The following is a 23,942-nucleotide window of genomic DNA, read 5'->3' as shown; positions in this document are numbered from 1 at the left end:
AGAGGACGGAGTGATACCAGAACAACCCATTGAGGCCTGTTTACGTTTAAGTAGAAACAAAAAAAAAATCAATGTTCATTCACATGATCAGAGGTGCAGGATTATTTTCCTCTTAAAATGCAATTTATCATTATTGGGGATTCATTTTTACGTTGGCATACTTTCTATTAAAATGTGTTACTTTTCTCCTTAATTTATAATTTTGATTGAAAAAAATAATAATCTGTACAGTATTAAAATTTTTCATTGACACTGACACAAACATACTTAATATGTATGGGAACACCGTATATGAATGCTTATAATTAATTGAATAATACTTAACAACATCTGTCATAAAAATTCCCTCATATTCATGACAGGTGTTGTGTCATAATTATGACTTAACTATAACACTGTCAAAAGAAGCATTCAAGTAAAGTAGCTAACTATACTAGTTATTACGTTCATATTATATTCTGTTACTTACATATGTTTCTCTTAATCTTGTGATTTTCATCCTACGAGGTACTATGCTCTGCCTCTTTGAGTTTAGTTATTTGCTTGATTTTAAGTCATTTCCCATCTTTTCTTGTTGCTATATTAGCTAATTCAATTGGGGTAAAAAAGCACAGCACTTAGTTGCCATGAATAAGTGAAACGGTGCTGCATTGATGATGTTGTTTTATGGTTGGGCTGCACACGATTAAGTCTAGGTAAAACTACGTGAAGTTGATTAAAGTTACTCGAATCAGTTATTGTGAAAGAGAGAATGCAGTTTTCTATCTCAAAGTAGTTCAAATCTGAGTTCAGAGCTCGACTGCTTTGTAAAATGGACCCTGATTAGGTTTTGCTTGTAATTTAGCTTCACTTTTTACTTGGCAAGAACAAATATTGCAGCACGATATTTAAATGACAATTGTTTTAGGTTGTTTTATATACCTGGCATTTTTCGGTAACAAATTCAACCTTCATCAGAGTGTCACTGATGTTGGTGTGACGCGTCTTTATCAGCTGATGGATGAAGGCGTGACTCACCTGTCAGATTTGACAGGCAAATCACGCCCTCTGCTGACCATTCACTCTTCCAGGATACCGGTCCAGGTAGTAGAGCGCATGTAAGCCCCCTCGTCCCTGTTGATGGTCCTCGGGTCCCGCTTGCGGATTTCAGTGGCTTCCCTGATCCAGCGCTGATGTTTGTTGTCTTAGGTGTGGATGACTCTGGCCTTTTCCCAGTCCATAATGTGATTTGCTCTTTTGCAGTGGTAGTGATGGCTGACTTGTGGTGTTGGTGTTGTGCTTGTGTCATATTATTACCCTTGTTTATCTTATTGCTGTCTCCTTCTCACAACACTTCTTGTGTTCTGTTTTTCCTGTAATAAAGCTCCTCCCTGTCTCCCCGATGTATGATTTATTGCATGATTTGCATGGAATTTCATATATGGAGTTGCATTTGTTTTCTGGGTGGATTTTGTCTTTTGGATGGACCAATATCTGGCGGAGTGTTGTGTGTGAAGGCGGAAGTAGTCACCGAAACATGTCAGGTAAATAAAACAACCTAAAACAATTGTCTGGGATAAAAGAAAAAAAATCAACTAATCTATAAGTGTAAACAAAATGAAATCATTACAACTAGATATTTAAATGTTTTAATTGTTTCCTATAAAACTTGACACCTTGAGAGGGTAAAGCTGTGTGATAGTGTACTCAAAATCCTTTTTACTGTAGCTTTTTTTTTCTCCATTCTTGTACTTAAACAAGACCTTGTACTTACGGTTTCTGATTGCAATTTCATTTCAGTTTACTTGCTATTTGCTTGCAGCATTTATATTCCGAGTTAAAGTGCCTCGCAGTCTAGGGAAAATGTTGTCATTGTAGACTAATTGCTGAATCTTCCTTTCTTTTGCAACTATTATTCATACAGGGGTAAAAGGTATTTTTTTCAATGTCAATGTTGGCTAGAATAGAATTTAACATTGCCGATCCATTTATGGTCACATTTAGGTGGACGCGTTTAACTAAAGTATAATCAGAAGAAACATGTTCTCTGATAATACTGTAAAGTGGCAGCAGACAAAAGGAATGGCCTTATTTTTGTCATGCCACCCATGAAATACTATGCCATGATAATCTGCTGTTGGGATATTAAATTGTGAGCATTGAGTAGTATTATGGACTTTACTTGACATCACTGTACTTTTTACAAGGCATCTGTTTATTTACATCATTACGGTTCAATTCAATTACACCATTTCCTACCACCTATTACACCCCCAATTCTCAACATTCCAACTTGAAAAATTGCATACTTTCATTAGCCTAAAAGTTCAAAGGGCTACAAAAAACTCAAGCAAAAACATCTCGATTGAAACTAGGTAGCACAAAAAAAAAAAACTAGTTCGCACCCATTCACGCTTACCTCAGATTGACAGATTGTTAGAAATACCTTTTTTCTCCCCCTTTATATGTTGTAACGCAGAATATTGATTGATTTCCTGATCCATGGATACATAATTTTTGTATCGTCATAACGTGAGATAATCGTCTTTGTGACCATTGTATCATAAATCGTATCATATCTTACCCAGAGGTTCCCACTCTTAGTCTGTAATACAGTTGTTCAGTTAATGAAAACAGCCTGTCCAACATTCTTTTATGTTTCAGTTTTACTTTTTATTCTTACCATAATGTTTTTCATTGGCAGCTAATTATGGTACAAATGACGTGTGTAGGGGTCATATTTGTGGCCATCTAGTGATGTCGTCCTTCATGCAGTGACGTTAAAGTCTGGGAAACTAAGTGATTCATGTATTGCAATTTCTGCATCACTGAGAGACCCATGCCTTATTATAGATCCTCTGTGGCATTAAGCATTTTTCCTCACCCTCTCTGGAGGCTCACAAGTTAAACAAGCAGCACATTTACAATTGTAGTGTTCCTCTGTCCCATATTTACCTCTTCCAGGGCTCTACACTAACTTTTCTACAGTTAGCATTCACTCAACCAACTTTTTCAGTCAGTTGCACAAACACATTCTTTGGGTGCACCTTTTTTTGAGGAGAACAGGCTGAGAAATAGCTGTATCTGAGTCGTTTCCAGACAAGGTGAGCAGTTCACGTAAAACTTACCCATCCAACCGTTTTCACGTGGATTAAGTGTGTGCTGGAGCCTATCCCAGTCAATTTTGGACGAAAGATGTGGTACACCCTGAATTGGTCCAAAGCCAATTGCAGGGCACTTACTGTATAAATAAATAAACTACTCATCCGAGATCAGAAACTTGCATCATTGCAAGTTAGGATTGGATACACTGATATCAGTGTATCAGTCATAATTTGAAAACAAGAGTGGTGCAAAGATTGTGGCCTTTTTCACAACAACTGCTTCCAGCTGGTTAGACTTCCACAGACAATGGATCTATAAAATTGTTACCATATTATTGGGATTAATTGTCTTGGTGCATTTCTTGAAGCTTCAGATACAGTGGTATGGATACAGTAGCTGAACCTTTTGGGAATTTCTTGCATTTGGGCATAAATCACCATTAATATGTGATCAGATCTTTGTCAAAGTCACACAGATGAAAAAAACAGTTTGCTTTCACTAAAACATCCCAAACATATACCTGTATAGGTTTTCATATTTTAATGAGGATAGTATGCAAACAATGACAGAAGGGGGGGGGGGGGTGGTAAGTAAGTGAAACATCACATTTAATAATTTGCCCCCCCTCCCGCTTTGGCAGCAATAACTTCAACTAGATGCTTCCTGTAGCTGCAGATCAGTCTGGCACATTGATCAGGACTAATCTTGGCCCTGAGATGTCTGGCATGAATCACTGTCTTTAGGTCATGCTACAGCATCTCAATGGGGTTCAAGTCTGAACTTTGACTTGGCCACACCAGAACGTGTATTTTGTTCTTCTGAAACCATTCTGAAGTTGATTTACTTCTGTTTTTTTGATCATTGTCTTGTTACAGCATCCATCCTCTTTTTAGCTTCAACTCTCAGATGGCCTCAGGTTTTCCTGCAAAACATCATGATAAACATTTGAATTCATTATTCCATTAATGATTGCAAGTTGTCCAGGCCCTGAGGCAGCAAAACAGCCCCAAATCATGATGCTCACTTCACCATGCTTCATGGTGGGGATGAGGTGTTAATGTTGGGGAGCTGTTCCATTTTTCCTCCACACATGGCATTTTGTGTTACTCCAAAGCAATTCAACTGTGGTTTTATCAGTCCACAAAATATTTTGCCAAAACCTCTGTGGAGTGTCCAAGTGCCTTTTTGCGAACATTAAGCGAGCAACAATGTTTTTTTAGACAGCAGTGGCTTCCTCCGTGGAGTCCTCCCATGAACATCATTCTTTGCCATATATTTTACATACTGTATAGTTGATGTGTGCAGTGTGCACAGCAGTGGCGTGCGGTGAGGTTCATGGTTGGTGAGGCACTGACTCCTTTAGTGTCAGATTTCCAAATATATAAACCAAAAAGGGTAGCTTGTTCAAATGGCTACTGGTTATTTCATATCTCATCAGCATTCTTCACAAAACACGCACACACGGTACATATTATCGATACGTAAAAGTAAGAAAATAACATGCATTTGCTCTACACCCTCAATGTGTTGGTCGTCGCCATTCTATAATTCATGCAACATAAATGAGAGTAAAGAGTGGTGTACAAAACCACAGAATTCTGACCTTTAGTGAAATATTCAGTTGTTTTTAAAACTTTTAATTCTGATACTTTAATGAATTTATTACAGATTGCTAAACAAAAAGTGTGAAAAGAAAAACAAATAATATTTTATTTAAGGCCAAAATTTAGTTTATAAATATTCAATTTTATTTTTCTTGGTCTAAGCTCTTTTTTTTTTTTTTTTAGTAAGATTGAAATGAAAACTGTTTGTGGTCTTGCGCCGGTCCTTCACCACAAAAACCGGCGTTACTTTGGAAGGGCATAGGTTTGGTCTCAACATTCGTAGGGACGATATAACAGCATAACCTGCATGTAGGTACACTTTTTGCTGGGGACCGGACATTAATTAGACCAAACAGATTGGATGAAGGGGGCAAAGGGCCACATTTCTCATGTATATGAACCTAATTAATTAATAGGCAAAATGATCAATGCAAAATAAATCCTTATCTTCTGATAATAACTTTTACATGCATTGGTTCAATGATACACTGTTCGATTCAAACCTTTGTTTTCAAAAAATACTAAAGAAACATTTTGAAAACTTCCTGAATAAATGTCTGGTTTTTATTAGCAAACATAAACATAATGAAAATAATTCACTTAATAATGGTAGGGTCAATTCTATCCTTAAAACATATGGAACTATTGAAAGATCTAAATTCTCTATATAACTGAACATTATATCATGCAAAAAAGGTAAGGTTGCTTAAAAGTTGGTGGGGACAATTTTAGCATCCTGAAAAGTTGGTAGTGTTATGTCCCTACCGTCCCTATGCAAACCTACGCCCTTTTTGTAAAAGTCCTCCTTATTTTCCTTTACTTTAAAAAAATCTCTCCGCCTCAATGGAGAGGATTGCTTCAATTAGATCGTTCTGTATTCTATTTGACAAGCCACAAAACACAGTGGATGTGTCCAAAAGTCTAGCTAACCTTTCGTCTTTCTCAGCAAAACCATGTAATCGTTCTACATATATGCCACGTTTAGAAGAGCTACACGCTCATCGTTACCACGAAATGTTAACTCCTGTTTAGCTAGGATGCAGGTTGTTTTAATGAGGTCTTTTCTTTACCTTAGCATTGAGGATGCTACCGTTGAGCTTCCGCTGTTCGTCAAAGCCAAATCGATCCTTGAGCTTCCAAAAGTTTTGAAAGCAATCAGGCTTTGAATGTGAGTGGTCGAGCTCTCATGATCTCACAGTCTTCACGTTCATTTGACCGGACCGGCTGCGTGCTGCTCCCGCTCCCGCCTGACTTTTATTTATTTTTATCCACTCGCCCTCCCACGAACCAAATCCCCATCTACCTGCGATACATTATCCACGTAATCTACTTTTAACATTAACTGGCAAAGTGGTTTTCTCCTTTGTGCCCAAAAACACTCATCCAAACCCTAGCCCTTGCGGCTAAGCCAAGCTGCTAGCTTGCCCGGCTAGCCCACCCGGCTGCTAGCTTCAATCCTCCTGACGCCTTTCCAATCTCATCGGGCCCATCTTTTGTGGGCCCGCGCCGGTAAGTGCTGTCTCCTGTCGACCCGAGTTAGCCCCAGCGATGTTCACCCTCTCGGCGCCGTGGACCCCTTGTTTGGGGTCCTCGCGCGTAAGTTTTGCCCCTTCCCACTTAGCTAGCAACCACACTGCTAGCTTACGTCACTCTGCGTCATCCTCTACGTCGTTTCTGCCGGAGCCTGTTTTTCCCCTCTCCTCAGATCTCATCTCTCCAATGGGTCCGCTTACCTCGCCTCTCGATTGCAGCAACTGTCTTCTGAAATCCAAGATGATCGCCGAACTCGAACGCCGTATCTCCGATCTTCACTGGATCAGGAAAGAAGAGGATCGCCTTGATTCGGTGATCGCGTTCGGCCCTGGTCCCCCCGGATCTTCTGTCGACCTAAACTCCACGATCCCACTGCCTCGCCTTTCTACTGTCAGCTCCACCATCCATGTAACCCCACCAGCGACCGCAAAACAACACGTCGTCTCCGGCCCGGTGCTCTCCGCCATCCATCCCACCTCCCCCCCAGCTCCGATCCAGCAGCCCTGCATTTCTCCTAAACCCCTGACTGCTCCATCCGTCTCAACTGCTTCTCGGCTACCTTTGCCTCACCCGGCTCCGCTCTACCCCCCAGACGACGACTTTTGGCTAGTGCGTGGGGCCAGGCCAAAACGAGCGACCAAGAAGCCCACACTTATCCGCAACCCAAACCATAAAACCACAAAAAGTTCTACCCCTTCCCAAAAATCTCGGTCCCCAGTCCAACCAAACCGACCTGCACCCACGATTGAACTAAAAAATAGATTCGACATCCTCAGCTCCGTCGATTTCCCCCCGCTTTCCATTACTCCAATCTGCCGTTCTCCACGCCGCACTGAAATTCCTACTTCCAATATTACTTACCAACCTCCAAACCCTCACAACACTCAGTTGATAACGTCCTCTGACGCGACATCTCCTCGCCCCTCGCCCCCACGATGGCTACCCCACCTAGAGAAACAGCGCTCGCCTCCCTCTCGACCCCTCACACTTTTTCCGCCAACCACTGCTATCATTGGAGACTCTCTTATTAAACATACCCGTTTTCTAAAGTCCACGACTTACTGCTACCCCGGCGCAAAGATCGCAAAAATCAACGACGTCATACCAAATTTAATTTGTAGTCTCCCTCAATCCATCAGTCGCCTCATCCTACACGTCGGAAGCAACGACACAGCTCGGGGCGCGTTCGATTCGCTCCGGCGTGACTTTATCAAGCTGTTCAATAACCTTAAAAACTGCGGTAAATCTATCTATATTAGCGGACCTATCCCCACTCTTGGACTCGGCGTACAGCGTTTTAACAGTCTTTTACAGCTACACTCATGGCTGCTAGCCGCCTGCACTTTTTATGACTTTATTTTTATTGACAATTTTAATACATTTCAAAACCGCCCTTCTTTTTATCTTTCCGATGGCCTACATTTGAGTATGCTGGGCACCGGCGTGCTCACAGCTAACTTTCACTACTTCGTTCAGACCGCTAATCAGAAATCCCATCCCGACCATGCATGACAATTGGCCAACTGTGCGCTCCACTGCCCCACCCATTTTTGCGGCTTTTCTCCCACTCGCTCTCCTCCTCTCTCCTCTCAATGCGCTGCTGCCCCTGCCCCTCCCTTTCCGACCCCATTGCCTTCGCATTCTCCCTCTCTCTCTTTCGCTGCACCGTCACAGCATACCACTGGCCCTAGCTCCCCCACCTGGAACTTTTCGCCATTACACTCCCACACTTTTGTTTTTCCAATTCCAACCATTATTAGTGTAAGACCCACGCGTGCCCATCCTACCCACAAAAGAGCAAACATCAACAACCTATCCCATATTAAATTAATGCCTCCGATCCTTCCTCATAAGCACACTGATACCAGTATTAAATTCGGCTTGCTCAACATTCGCTCTCTCTCAAATAAAGACCATCTTATTCATGACCTCATAAGTGACCATAAACTGGATATTCTCTGTCTAACCGAAACATGGCAGCAGCCCAAGGATTTCACCCCACTGAATCAGTCTACTCCACCTGGATTCACCTACACGTGTCAACCACGTAACTTTGGTCGTGGTGGCGGTATTGCATCCATCTACCGTGATAACTGGAGGTTGCTACCTGTACCTGATAGCCCCATTCTCACATCTTTTGAATACTCCGCCTCACTCTTGCCTGGTCGTTCTCCCACAACAATTACCACTATATACCGGCCGCCTAAACCTAACAAGGATTTTCTACTTGATTTTTCACAACTGGTCATCCATCTTTTTTCCCTCTGTCAAACTATTATCATCCTTGGCGACTTCAACATTCATCTTGACAATCAAAATAATCCCTTCACAAAAGATTTCATCTCTTGCCTTGACAGCCTCGGTTTAACACAATGCATCAACTTTCCCACTCACAACAAAGGACACATTTTGGACTTGGTTTGCTGCTCTGGCTCCACCCCTTCTGACTGCACCCCCCACCCATTACTATACTCTGACCACTCCCTAGTTACTTTCAGTCTCAAGATCCCCTATTCAAAAATTATCCTCCCCAGATCAATTTCATTTCGTAAGACCGAGACCATTAACACCCAAGCACTCTCTTGTGACATTGACAACCTCCCTCCCACAAACTCCACCATTTCACCTGCCGATTTAGTGTCCCACTACAATACCCATCTCCACTCACTCCTGAACTACCACGCCCCCCTAAAAACCCGTTCTGTTTCTTTCACCCAATCCGCGCCCTGGTTCACCCCTGCTCTCCGCCTGTTTAAGTCATGAAACCGTCAGCTCGAACGCCTGTACATGAAAACTGGACTATCAATACACAAAGAAATGTACTGTGCACAACTCAGTTTATACAAGGACCAAATCAAAGCAGCCAAATCAACTTACTATTCCAGTCTCATCTCAGCTAATCAACACAACTCTAAAGGCCTGTACTCACTTCTAGCCAAACTCACTAAGCCTCCCGATCCACTCCCTCGTCACATATTTTCTGCTAATTTTTGTGAAGCCATCCTGACATTCTTCTCCACGAAAATCACTGACATTCACCAATCCCTGATCCACTCCGGAGCTGCAGTTTCTGGGACTGACCCTGTTCCCTTTCATGTTCCCCTCATTAGCACCCTCTCTTCATTTATCCTTCCTTCAATCCCGGCTATCTCTGACATCATCACCAAATCCAAATCCACTACCTGTCACCTTGATCCTCTTCCTCAATAGCCCCCCTCATCACCACCATCATTCACTCTTCACTTACATCCGGTGTAGTCCCTCCATCCCTCAAAACTGCTTCCATCACACCCATTCTAAAGAAACCTAACCTGGATCCAACCAACTTCAATAACCTCCGCCCAATCTCCAACCTACCTTTCATTTCCAAAATTCTTGAAAAAACTGTTGCAACCCAACTTCATAACCACCTAATTACCAATGACATTTACGAGCACTTTCAATCCGGTTTCCGCCCCCTCCATAGCACCGAAACAGCCCTACTTAGAATTACAAACGACCTCCTCACAGCATCCGACTCCGGTTTATTATCAATTCTCGTCTTCCTCGACCTCACTGCCGCCTTCGACACAATTTCCCATACAATCCTTCTCGACCGATTCTCCTCCATTGGTATCACCCACACACCCCTTTCCTGGTTCACTTCCTACCTGTCCAACCGCACACAATTCGTCAAACTTGGCCCCCATCAATCCAGTTCCCTCCCTGTCTCCTCTGGCGTGCCCCAGGGCTCGGTCCTGGGGCCGCTTCTCTTCATCATCTACATTCTACCCCTCGGTTCCATTTTCCGCAAACACAACATTCACTTTCACTGTTACGCGGATGACACCCAGCTCTACATATCCTCAAAACCAACCACCTCCCTCCCACCTTCCTCCCTCACCCTCTGCTTAGATGACATTAACTCCTGGTTCTCCTCCAACTTCCTCCTACTTAACAGCTCCAAAACAGAAGTCCTCTTGGTTGGTACCACCGCAACACTCTCTAATGTCCATAAGTTCTCTATTACAATCAACAATTTACCGATCTCTCCTTCATCTCAGGTTAAGAGTCTGGGTGTCATCCTCGACAGCACACTTTCCTTCCGGTCACATATCAACAGCATCACCAGATCAGCCTATCTCCACTTTCGCAACATTTCTCGCCTCCTCCCTTCTCTCACCCGCCATACCGCTTCCACCCTGGTCTGTAATCTAATAACCACCCGGCTCGATTATTGTAACTCACTGCTCTTCGGTCTCCCTAATAAGTCCCTCCAGAAACTGCAGCTCCTCCAGAACTCAGCAGCACGCCTCATCACACGAACCCCCGCAACACACCACATTACCCCCATCCTCCGTCAACTTCACTGGCTTCCCGTCAAACAAAGAATCAATTACAAAATCCTCATCATCACCTTCAAAATACTCCATGCCTTGGCCCCTCCCTACCTTTGCGGTCTTCTCCATCCAAACAATCCAACCCGTTCACTTCGCCCTACCACTTTTCCCCCCCTCTCCGTCCCCCGTGTCCGCCTCTCCACCTTTGGTTCCAGAGCTTTTAGTCATTGCGCCCCCCAGCTCTGGAACTCCCTACCCCCTGATCTCCGCAACATATCTACTCTATCACTTTTCAAATCTCGACTGAAAACACACCTGTTCACTCTATCTTACCCACCATAACCCCTAGCTGTCATATTTTTTACCTCTTTTTATTGTGCTTTTAAGTTTTTAATCCTTTTAATACCTTTTATCGTACTGTAATTCCATGCCTCTTGTGAAGCGTCTTTGTGTATCTGAAAAGCGCTCTAGAAATAAAATGTATTATTATTATTATTATGTTTGCTGAGGCTTCGTGGTAGTTTTTTAATGTCACAATATCTCGTGTTAGTCCAGACATTGGCACAAGTTGAGAAGAAAAGGCAGGGAAAGCAGCAAAGGCGATTTTTCGAAGGACAGCCACATAGCCAGTCTTTTCGGGTGTACCAGTCCGTTTGAAAAGCGCGAGTTATCTTCTGTCCCGAAGCAAACCTTTTAGCTCCGGTGCTGTGTTAACCGCGTCCACTTTTAACGGAAAGTCCAGTTTCACGTACGCCCCCTTGCAGTGCGGCAGAGTACTATCTGCCGCAACCTGTGCCTTTTCACTGCGGTTTTATTTCCCATCAGCAAAACTAAATATGTCGCTAACAAACATTAAACTTTAAGGGATAAAGACATTAGCCAGACTGTGGAAAATTAGGTCAAATAAACGTATCTGGAAACATTGTAATGGCGACATGCAGATGTACGGCAACCAGCACGCTCCAATTCCATGTATCAACCCAGATTGTTATGGATTGCGCAATCAGAGGTGAGGCTTTACTCGTTGCTGCCGCCCCTCTCGTTCCATTTCTTTATTTGAACAGGAAATAGGCAAATTCAGCGATTTTGACTAAAAAAATGTTTGAAATGAGTCGTACATAAAGAGCAATGGAAAAATATTAATATAAATTTGATGCTATAATTATTTTTTTGTCATGATGACAGGTGAGGCTCTGCCTCACCTGCCTCCCCTGACCGCACGTCACTGGTGCACAGAGATATTGGACTGTGCCAGTGATTTCTGTAAGTCTTTAGCAGACACTCCAGGGTTCTTTTTTACCTCTCTGAGTATTCTGCGCTGAACTCTTGGCGTCATCTTTGGTGGACGGCCACTCCTTGGGAGAGAAGCAACAGTGCCGAATTCTCTCCATTTGTAGACAACTTCTCAGACTGTCAATTGATGAACATCCAGACTTATAGAGATGGTTTTGTATCCTTTCCCAGCTTTATACAAATCAACAATCCTTGATCGCACGTCTTCAGACAGCTCTTTTGACCGAGCCATGATGCACATCATACAATGCTTCTCATCAAGACAATTCTTACCCGGTGTGTGTGTGTTTTATAGTGGGTTGGGCAGCTTTAAACCAATGATCAGTGATTGGGCAAAACTTAAAATGTTTGCTAAAAATTGGTTTCAATTGCTCTTTAAGTCTCCTTAAGCAGAGGGTTCACTCACTTATTTTTCCCCCTTCTGTCATTGTTTGCATGCTACTCTCATTAAAATATGAAGACCTATAAATATTTGGGTGGTTTTAATGTAAGCAGACACTGTATTTTCATCTGTGTGAATTTGACACAGATCAGATCACATTTGATGGTAATTTTATGCAGAAATGTGAGAAATTCCAAATGGTTCAGATACTTTTTCATACCACTGTAGTTCAGCTTTTAATTAGTCACAACATTTAACATATCACAGCTGACAAAGACAAAAACACACTCTGATGTTTTGTTAGTGTCTATTCAGAGCGAGTCAGCCCATGTGTATTTTATTATTATTATTATTTTTTTTTTTTAAACACGTTTATATCGGTTCCAGATGACAGTTAAAGTACATGCTATTTTGTCAATACAGCTTCAAAGTGTTGTAAAAATTATTATATATTATTTTATTGATTTTGTCCACAGCCCACTGGTTACATGGAGACTTCATTGTCCTACAGTGCCATTGAGGACTTGCAGCTGCTTTCATGGGACAATGCACCAAAGTACTGTGTCCAGCTCAGCTTCCCTGGTGGCACAGTCCTGCTTCAGGTAAGAAAATGTCTTTAGGGAGTGTATCAAATGTGGCAGCATACGCAAGGAGCCGTTCATTCCAGAATTATTTGTCACATGGCGATTTGACCACAATCTGTCCCGTGACGCTGATAGCCTTTTGATCTTTTTTTTTTCAGAGTCAAAACAGTCTCCGTCAATAAAAACTCTGGGACAACTTCACAGCCAGTGTTTCAGAATTGGCCTATCATGGAATATAATATTTTTTTAATATATACAAATTAGTGTTGTCATGCAATAAAAATTTAATCTAATTAAATACAGCATTTGTTATTAATTAATCTAAATACAATGATCACATTTTAATCTCATATCTGCTTAAGGTCTCCAAATAAAGGTGACAAATTCTTGCCATGTTCTAGCCAAAGAAAATGCTTTGACAAAATTTTCCCATTCATAGAATTTGTTGACAGTTATTGCAAAAGACCTAAGCCCTTAACACACCAGGCACGTCAACGCACCAGTGATGCTCGCCGTCAATTGCTATAGAACGTGTTTTACGAGCAGAGCGTATGTGGAGCGCCTTGATCGGTTCACGCGAGGAATGTTGGATCGCACGAGAGTAGCGGGTATTTAAAGATAATGTAAGCAGGATTTGTGTGTTATTCTTATTATTTAATTGCAGATGTTTTGGCTCATTTCAATTTATTTCACTTATATGGGGTGTTATTATTTTATTATGTATTTATGTTTCACAAACGTGAAGTAGTATTCATTTATATTCTATATTTTATGTTGTATATTTTTAGTTCCTATGTGAATATTACTTCCTACTTGTTTGTTTTGGTAGGACAGGTTTTGTATTGAACATGTGAGGACTGGTGCGCACTGCGCTGAGTTGATACTGTCCTGCCGTGTTGGTTATTATTATAACAGAGAAGACAGCAGTAAATCAACAACAACAAGTAAACTGTGACTCGATCTACCCACAGCCTCAAGAGATCTGATGAACTTGAAAAGAAAGGGTTACAATAATAGTACAACAACCATTTGCCTTTTAGACCCCGCGTATTGGTCAGCTTTCTTTCTGAAAGAAAGAAGAAAAAAGAAGTCCTGTGCTAAAGAGAAAAGCAATCCCAATGATAAAGATTTTGACATGTATTTTACAAATGAAATACCTCAATGAATAATTTTTTTTCCCCCTTATGAGCGGTTTTCTAAAGCTTTATTGAGGGATTTTCTCAAGTTAAAGCGCCACTCAGAAATGAATACATTTAATTGCATATTATTTCTAAAAATGACCGGATCCACTGTATTTTCATACAAGTGACTTCCGGTCTGCTCGATCCTAGATAGTAGTATTGACGCAGGAGGGTCAAATAATAAACTGCCGTTCTTTTCGCGTGCGACGCGTTGAACCACTTCTTGGACGCGTCTAAAACGCGGCCGCACTGTGACTGGCTTGCATTGGCTGATTGACTTTAACGGCCGCATTTGACTGCGTTGATGCGGCGGTAACGTTGCCGCGCCATAGACGTGCCTGGTGTACTACCAGGGTACGTTTCCGCTCACTGTTGATGAGGTGTGCTGTGCATCTCAAATAGTTATGGTTGCCCGCCGATATCAATCAAGGGATTCCTCACTAACACGACATTGTACGCCCTTGCCAACAGTTGTTCTCTCAAGCTCTTTTAATTTCTGTACAACTGGTAAAAAATTTTCCATTACCTTAGTTCTCAAAGGTAGCTTAAAAGTCGCATCCAAGACACTATTTGGGGGCACTTTCACAATCTCACTGTTTGGTCCTTTTTAAACGGACCAGAGTTCTTTTTCTCAGATAGTCCACTTCGTTCTGAAAATGTGAACGTGCATCCGAACTCTATATTTGACCAAACAAACGAACTCTAGGTCTGTTCTAAAAATCGTGGGTCTCGCTTTAAGCGCACCCTGCTTTGCTTGTGAATGCAAGCATAGCAGGGTGCGCTTATGCTACATTACGTGCAGCGTCACACCACGCTCACTCCCCCTTAGCTGCGAGGGAGGTATTTCCTCTTCTAAATTTGTCCAATCAATGAGTGCGCCTTTCGTTCATGTGATGCTACTCAGAAAGTTCAGCTGACGCAGTGTGGATGCTGAACCTTGTCAACAAGTCATTTGCAAGTGTTGCAAGGTAGCTCTCCAACCGGACCCTGGTCCTCTTGGTCTAATTTGAAATTGCCTTGAAACGCCTCAGTTAGGCTTCCACAATTGAAACTGGCCAACAATATCCAGCAACCCACTTTGCGATTGACTTTTTCCTTTTTCCGTGGTGGCTTTGCTTATTTGTTTCCCAAGTTCTGTAAGCGCTAATTGGCAGCATGAGCTCTCAGTAGCACTTGCTACGCTAAAGTGTACTGTATTTTTCGGACTAGAAGGCGCACCTGACTATAAAGCCTGAGTTATGCTCCCGCATTGTGGTGACGGCGCAGCGACTACGGCGTCATTCGACATTCGATGGTTCTCCGGCCAGGTGACGCGTTGCTCTGTAATTCACCGCCAAGCCACTAGAGGGGTGTGGTGTTATGTTTGTACGGTTTTGGAGCATGCTTGTTGACTTCCTCTTGTCTAGTTTAACGGAGAAAAAATAAACAATGCAAGATGGAATGCTTGAATGTGGATCTTCAGCTCATCAACAGTAAATAAATGTTGATCCTACAAATGTTGAGGCGCAGGCGACGCAGAAGACTGTTTTGAGGCGGTCTGTCCAACTTTTGATGCCGCATAGCGAGTTCTAGCCTCGGTTTGAAACCAGCTGCTGTGGCTGCTAGCTTGAAACTGGCGTCGAGCACTGCATCCAGCGTTTTGTCCGAGGTCTGCAAAGCCCTCCAGCCCGATTTGTTTGCCGTGTTCTACAACCAGCCAGTGGGAAGCCATAGCAGATTTCTGGCGTCTATGAAACTTCCCAAACTGCGTTGGAAGCCTTGATGTTAAAGTTATCATAAAAGCACCGAGGCACTCTCAATCAGTGATGTTGTATCGTTTGTGAATTGTCTGTTGTTGAAAATTAAACATCAAAACAACTCTTTTGGCACCAAACCCGTGCTTTATTCTTCAGATACTTGAAGTGTGACACGTAAATAAGTCACAGACTCACAGCAAACATATGTACACAATAAATAATGAAGTGCACCAACCAAAAATACGACATAAAGTGATAAAAAGCTGGCAGTTTTTGGCCGACTGGGTCACCGCTTCGTGTGGCCACTCAATTCCGAACACACACGTCTCGGTGGTTCTTCCATTTTTTATTCAATCGCTGACATTGCCATTTGGCAATATTTATAATGTCTTGACGAGACTTGCTCTTCGATGATACCCCCGTCGGCTTGGTCCATTTTTGCGTGTAGAAAAATAATGTTTCATTCTATTCTACAATGGCGGTGATTTCGAGCTGAGCTGGAAACAACAGCCTGAGCGGACCAATCACAGTCCATTTGCGCCACGTCTTATGCGTTGACGTGACGCTAGGGTTTGAAAATTCAATAGGCACACATCAGGCTACGGCGCAGGGTCGTAAATCGGGTCTTCCTTGACGGCGCAGGTCTGATGCGGAAGCATAACTCGGCCTTAAGCTGCAACCCACCAAATCTGACACTAAAACAGCATTTTTTTTTTATAATATAGATCATCCGCACTGGACTGTAAGCTGCAGCAGTCCTCACTGTATTATGCGATATTTACACCAAAATATATTAACCGGTAACACTATATTTGACAGTGGCATCATAAGACTGTCATAAGACCAAGTGAACCACCATGAAGCTTTGAACCAGTTGGCTGCAAAGCTTCATTCAGCCAACACCGCTCCCTTAGGGGAGACAGTCAACCTCTGCTGCCACCTGCTGTCAACACTGTTGTTATCCAACATACCTCCTAACATGCATTGCAGCGCTACATATGACAGTTACAAATTTATGATCTGTGCTCATTATTACTTCACTTACTGTTCCATTTGTTTCATTAGTTGCTAGTTATTGTATTTAGTAACATTTTATTTGACAGTGGCGCCATAAGCATGCCATAATAAGACCATCATAATTATGACATGACACTGCCATGAGCATTAATGAATTCATATGACACATGTCATTTTGTGTCATCCAGCAAATTATCTCACTTTTGAGCGGATGTAAAGATTGGAGCTGGACATATTTGCAGTTAGTGACATAATTCATACTGTCATTAACGCCCATGATGGTGTCAGGTCATAATTATGACGGTCTTATTGCTGTCTTATGACACCGCTGTCAAAGAAAATGTTGCGTATTAACCCAAATAAATCAACAAATGGGCACTATAAGCCGCAGGATTCAAAATGGGGGGAAAAAGTAGCGGCTGATGGTCTGAAAATTACAGTAAATTGTATGTGCTTGGCATTTGAGTGATGTGTCAGACGAGCAGATTTGGTAATAAGAGAATTATTTTTTAAAAAAGCTAAAAATGACCTGATTATGGTCTGTGTTTTTGTTTTTGTTTTTTTGTGAATAAACCTGCCGTTCGAAGGTCGTCGCAAAGATTCCCTTACCTCACTCGCACCAGCCGTGTCTAACCGTTTGTCACCTCATTTCCGCTTTGACCTGCGACACACTTGTGAAGTGACAACAGGTCCCCCAATGGTGTCTGTCTGACTAAAGTTGGAATTCATCCCATTCAAGTGTGTCATAATTAATGTTTGATTTAGAGCTGCTTGATTACTTCCACTGAACTAAATGTAAGATAATCAGGAGTGGTAAAAGTTATTATAACAAACCCCAATCATGGACAAAATTAACTCGTTAGTTGGAATAGATATCCAATCGATTTTGACTGGCAGCGATTGAATGATCCAAACAATTATTTTTCTCCCGATTAGTCTGCAGACTTTTTTAACGATTAGTAGACTAGTATAGGCTAATAATTTCTTATGAACTTTTTTTTTTTTTTTCATCTTCCAATTAAATTTTTGTTGACGATTATTAATTCACAAAAATATTTTTGGAACACTTAAATTCTTTATTAACGTACCGACAAACAAATAAATAACAATAATAAAGTTTCAAGTTTTGTGTACGTGCAAATCAAATTGTTTCTGGAATTGAGTTTCTCAGTCCTGATTTTACTTCTACCATATTTTTCGGACCATAAGTTGCACCTGAGTTTAAATCGCACCAGCCCAAAAATGTGCAATAAAGAGGGGGGAAAAAAACAACATATAAGTCGCACTGCAGTATAAGTCGCATTTTTGGGGGAAATTTACTCGATAAAATCAAACACATTGAACAGATATGTCATCTTGAAAGGCAATAAAAAAAAATACAATAGAGAACAACATGCGAAATGAGTGTACAGCATGATAATGTTATATGATGCATGAACAAACGAAATGCGAACGTGGCCGGTATGTTAATGTAACATAGCTATTAAGAGTTATTTAGATAACTATTGCATAAAGAACATGCTGACAAGTTAACCAAACCATCAGTGTCACTCCCAAACCCCAAAATAACATGTGAAATTATTTAATATTGTGTTAGTAATTTCACATATAAGTCGCACTCCCAGCCAAACTATGAAAAAAACTTATAGTCTGAAAAATACGGTACATAAATAAGAAAAAATCAAGAATGAGTAAAGTTATTTAAGCAAAAATATGATGTATCTTTAGTGACTGATACATTGCTCCCCCAGAAAAAAAACATTGTACTATATATACATTGTAGTTGATATTCTCTTAGCTCTGACAGCATTTGGCAAATAACATGTTTTTTTATGTGTGACCCCACAGGCTGCCAACAGCTATTTAAGGGACCAGTGGTTTTACTCCTTACAATGGAAGGTAAGCATGGCTTTTTGTTTCACTGATGCCGCTAAAGCATCCTGCGGAAGCCACCGGAAACCAAATTGTACTGTGTGATGTTCACACTGCAGCATCTGTTACGGTTCATATGTAGAATGTTGTGCTTGCAGTAACTCTACCTGGAAGTATGTATGAAGGTGTTCAGTGTAGCTCACTCTGACCCTCTGCTGTCTTCCTTTTTTATACTCAAACATGATAGAAAATAAAATGTAATAATAAATTGTCTTTAGTCCTTCACCAGTATTTGCCCTGGTCAATTTTGACAATTAAGCACTATGCAGTAGGTTGTATGGAAAAAAAGTACTGTATGTACTCTCTTGTGAAACTTCTCCATGTGAATGAAGACTTTCAATGAATGATTTGTGGTGTTTCATGAATATATAAACCAGAGCAAGTTTAAGATCGTTACAGGATAGTCAATATTTAAACTTACATTGTGTTGTTAAGTTGATGGTACAAGGATAATGACTACGGCAACCTAAACCTTAAAAAACATTCATATTAACATCATTTTATTTGTACAATACACTTTCAGTTTCAGCTTCTAAAATTATACAGAGGACATCATAATTGAGTACGCCCTTTGTTTTTGTTTTTTTCCAATTTTTTTTTTTTCACAATTTCAACATAGCAGTTTTATACACTGCTTGCTTGACTCATACCAGGAAAGTTAGGTTGTTCACAGAACCTAGAACACAAAATAAAAATTTAATGAAAATTGGTTGATGTAAAAGTGATTACACCTCTCACAAAAGCTGCCGTATCTAGTATTTTGTCTGACTTCCATGAATTTTAAGGACATCCGCAAGTCTTTGAGGCATTGAATGAACAAGTTTCCAACAGACTACATCTTTTTCCAGTCTTCAAGAAGTGACATTTGTTGATATAGCCCTGAATCACAACTAATGTCTCAAAGGGCTTCACGGGCCCACAGTTGACAATTTCCACATTCACTGATCTGAACTCCCAAAAGAGCAAGGTAAAACCCAAAACCCCCAACAGAGGAAAATAGGAAACCTTGGGAGGGCCAAGGATGGGGGATTCCTCCCACTATGACAACAATAAATGTGAAGTAGGCAACATTTAACAAATTGAATTATGCTATACAGTAAAAGTGTGTGAAATTTCCAATTCTTTGATTATTTGAGATTCGGCCGTGAAAGATTCGAGAACTTTTCACAAACATCCATATTCTGATTATTTAAATATGGCAAGTAAAACGGAACTAAAACACAGTCAGCACGGTCTTCTGGACTCAAGGGGGAATGGACCGTAAGTAAATATCATTTTCAACTCATGCCGCTAGATCAGTGGTTCTTAACCCTGCTAAAGGTCGCGAACCCCACGTGTTTCACAGGTGCATTCACCGAACCCTTCGGAATTTCATTATAATGCCTTTTTTATTTTTTCTTTATTTATTTTTATCACCACGCTGTCTGTAGGTTTGTTACTGGTACTTCCTCATACCAAGTGCCAGTCAACCTTCCTCTGAGCAAACAGATCTTTACTCCCATTAGAATGAGGGCTCGCAGTTGAAAGAAATGGAATAAAGCCTCTAAATTGAGGGCAAACCAGTCCAAAACCTGGTCTAAAACGCGACTTTGCCTAGATTTTGTCAGCGTACAAAATAGGGTTCTGCGTTTCTTAACCTTCACAGACCCTCTGAGGCTTACTTACCGAACCCCAGGGGTTCGAGTTAAGAACCACTGCGCTAGATAAAAAAAAACAATAATACCTGAATGCGGCCGACAGCCGCTACAAACAGCGCCCTGTTGCTAGTTGCTACAAACATACGGAATAATGCTACGGTAGATATCACATATATAGACCTAGATGCAAAAGGACAGACTATGGCGGCGTTAGAACATGTATGGAGAGCTAGATGCGAAATGACAGACCGGTGTTAGTAAACAGCCGCCATCTTAAAGCGGTAGACTTCTCTGGAAGGCTCTTTTGTAGCGAACCTAATTAACTTTTTATCTAAAATACTCCTAAATCATCAAAATCTTGAATCTATCTTTAAATGATGAAAAACTTTTAAAAAGCTTTCACATGTCGAAAGTAGACAAGGGAAATTATAAAATAATGGGAGCAATTTTAACAACTTTAACGGTTGATTCGCAACATTAAATTAATTGAATGTAGCTTAAAGCTGCTGATACAGAATGGGGACTTGAGTATTTTGTTTACTGTTTTGAACTGTTAACCTGATACTGAAATAGTAGTTTGGTTTAGTCTGAGAGGATTTTTTTGAACAATTTTGGAACTAATGTACGAAACATTAAAAGCTGGGGGTGGAGGGGGCAGCATCAATAACCAATTTATAATAGGGCTGTCAAAATTATCGCGTTAACGGGCGGTAATTAATTTTTTTAATTAATCGCACATTAACGCACATGCCCTGCTCAAACAGATTAAAATGACAGCACAGTGTAATGTCCACATGTTACTTGTGTTTTTTGGTGTTTTTTCGCCCTCTGCTGGCGCTTGGGTGCAACTGATTTTAGGGGTTTCAGCACCACATGAGCATTGTGTAATTATTGACATCAACAATGGCGAGCTATTAGTTCATTTTTTGATTGAAAATTTTACAAATTTTATTAAAACAAAAACATTAAGAGGGGTTTTAATATAAAATTTCAATAACTTTTACTAACATTTATCTTTTAAGAACTACAAGTCTTCTATCCATGGATCGCTTTAACAGAATGTTAATAATGTTAATGCCATCTTGTTGTTTTATTGTTATGATAAACAAATACAGTACTTATGTACCGTATGTTGAATGTATATATCCGTCTTGCGTCTTATCTTTCCATTCCAACAATAATTTACAGAAAAATATGGCATATTTTATAGATGGTTTGAATTGTGATTAATTACGATTAATTAATTTTTAAGCTGTAATTAACTCGATTAAAATTTTTAATTGTTTGACAGCCCTAATTTATAATAAAATCGTAGCCTCTGAATCGTAATCGAATCATTAGGTGCCCCAAGATTCCCACCTCTAGCAACAAGCATGGCTGACCTAACCAACCAACCTCTCTGTGATCAGACCTGCTCCCATCATGGCACACGCGGAATTATTTTGGATTGTATGAGAAAATTTTCTAGAAAATAGGGGATTTTGATGAATGTTGAAAGCAAGCCAAGGTAGAACGTCATCCCATCCCGATGCTGTTTCACTGACACGGAAGTCCTATATGGTGTTATATTGCTAAGCAGACAAAAGAAGAAATCATGTCATCGCTGTCGAGTCGCCGTTACGTGTGATGCGTGGACTTCTGTAGCCCCCCGAATTGTTTGTTGCAGTAACTGCCCATTTCATAACCGATGAGTGGGAGGTGAAAGCACACGTGCTTCATAAAAGCGCAATGAATGAGGTTGCTAATATGGTTTAGCTGCTAACTAGTGCTATAAATGAATGGAACATCGCAAAAAAGACATTTCTGTTGTTACAGACAACGCAGCTATTATGGTTGTTGCTGCCCAGCTGCGTAACTTTAGCCATCTGACATGCTACGCCCACACGCTGAACTGTGTTTTTTCATCTCAGTAGCTAAAAACACTTGACCAGTACTGCATATTGTTAAGGTTCAGATGCAAAAGGACTTCAGTTTTTTTTTATTTTATTTTTTTTATTTATTTGTACCTCAGGGAAGCCCGTTAAGGTTTGCATGTTCATGTTTACACAACAATGCTAGGATTTATTCTGTTAAAGATTGAATGTAGTTGAAAGCTACTTATACAGAATGGGGACTTGAGTATTTTATTTACTGTTTTGAACTGTTAACTTGATATTAAAATGGTACTTTAATTAAGCCTAGAGGATTTTTGTACTATTTTTGTAACTAATGTACGGAACATTAAAAGCAGCTAATAGCTGGGAGGGGGGTTTATTCATCAATAATCGATTTATCATCGAATCATTCCCTCAGAATCGTAATCGTAATCGAGTCGTGAGGTGCCCACCTCTACTATACAGTGATGTCAGAAAAAAACTTGAAAGTCCATTCGGTGTGATGAAACACCAAAAGTGGGATCTCAGTGGAATGATCCTTCCTTCTGACCTAATGCTGGACTCCTCCAGCATTGCATCAGAGGTAGTCGACCACATCCGAACTAGGCTTGGTCGGTTGGTACGAAGCCAGTATGGCAGCTTCAGTTACAGCCTCCAAGCCCCACCCCCCACCACCAGTCGGGATGAGAGGGGATAAAAGCGGCAGTTAACATGGCCAACATGCGATATAACAAAAAGCCAGAGTGGAGCAGAAAGTCTGAAGGTGAGATTTAAACATTTCTACTGAGCAAGAATGACCTGTTTCAAATTCTTGGAGTTGGATGGAGAGTTATGCTCCACTTGTCACATCAGCATTCCCCACAGGTGCTCAATCGTGTTCAGATAAGGAGACATAGTTGGCCACTGACGCACTCTGACCCTGTTCTTTTAAGAAATACGACTGTGGACTTGGTTGTGTGGTTGGGGTCGTTGTCAACTAAATAGTGACCAAGGGCATGGAGTGATGGTAGCATCTTCTTTTTTAAAATAACATCATTCCCCACAAGGCTCCGTAATCTCTCCGGTACTGCACATACTATACACAAATGATTGCAAAAACAGCAACCCTGATGTTACATGCATCAAAAATTCAGGTGACGCTGTGATTGTGGACACTACCAACGCAACCACCCAGCTACAGTCTGAGTTTGATTTTTCTTTAATTATAATGTATGGCAATATTGCCGCCAATTAATATTAAAATTATTCCTAAACAAAAGTAGTTACCCGCAACATGGAAGCATTTGCATGGTTTAGCACCAACGCAGACACAAGATAGCACGATGGGTGAGGTTCCTTAAAGCGTTTATACAAATGAATGAACGCGGACGACACTCTGTGGAAGCACTAAGTCCAGGTGTCGACGGGAGCGTGTAATTCGTTCCTGGGAAAAGAGCAAAGTTGGCTGGCTTTTGGCAAAGCTGGCTTTTAAAAGTGGTTGATGGAGATTGCCTGCACCTGTGGCCGCTCCACCTGTCTGACGTCCAACCTGAGCAAGGCATGCCAGGTCTCAGGAAGGAGGGGCAGAGGCCCTAACAGACATATGACTAGGAGTGTAACGGTACACAAAAATCTCGGTTCGGTACATACCTCGGTTTTGAGGTCACGGTTTGGTTCATTTTCAGTACAGTAAGAAAACAAAATGCAAAATATAAATTTGTTAGTTGTTTATTACATACTTTTGTGCTTTCAACAATGGGAACAGTAGCCTATACAAAGCTAGAATT

At 41.0% G+C, this 23,942-nt stretch overlaps 1 protein-coding gene across 1 annotated transcript in view; it reads left to right on the top strand.

Annotated features, from left to right (window-relative positions):
* cmip (c-Maf inducing protein) overlaps window positions 1-23,942 on the top strand; it is a 127,159-nt gene that overhangs the window by 42,456 nt on the left and 60,761 nt on the right. Inside the window, exons 3-4 of the mRNA XM_057837393.1 lie at window positions 12,692-12,817; window positions 18,582-18,632. Of these exons, the coding sequence (XP_057693376.1) occupies window positions 12,692-12,817; window positions 18,582-18,632 (177 nt within the window). The remainder of the gene's footprint in view (window positions 1-12,691; window positions 12,818-18,581; window positions 18,633-23,942) is intronic.

The sequence above is a fragment of the Corythoichthys intestinalis genome, chromosome 5, assembly GCF_030265065.1.
Source record: "Corythoichthys intestinalis isolate RoL2023-P3 chromosome 5, ASM3026506v1, whole genome shotgun sequence".
In the NCBI taxonomy this organism is placed as follows: Eukaryota; Metazoa; Chordata; class Actinopteri; order Syngnathiformes; family Syngnathidae; genus Corythoichthys; species Corythoichthys intestinalis.
The sequence above is the reverse complement of the archived record's forward strand: the minus strand, read 5'-3'. Positions and strand labels throughout refer to the sequence as shown.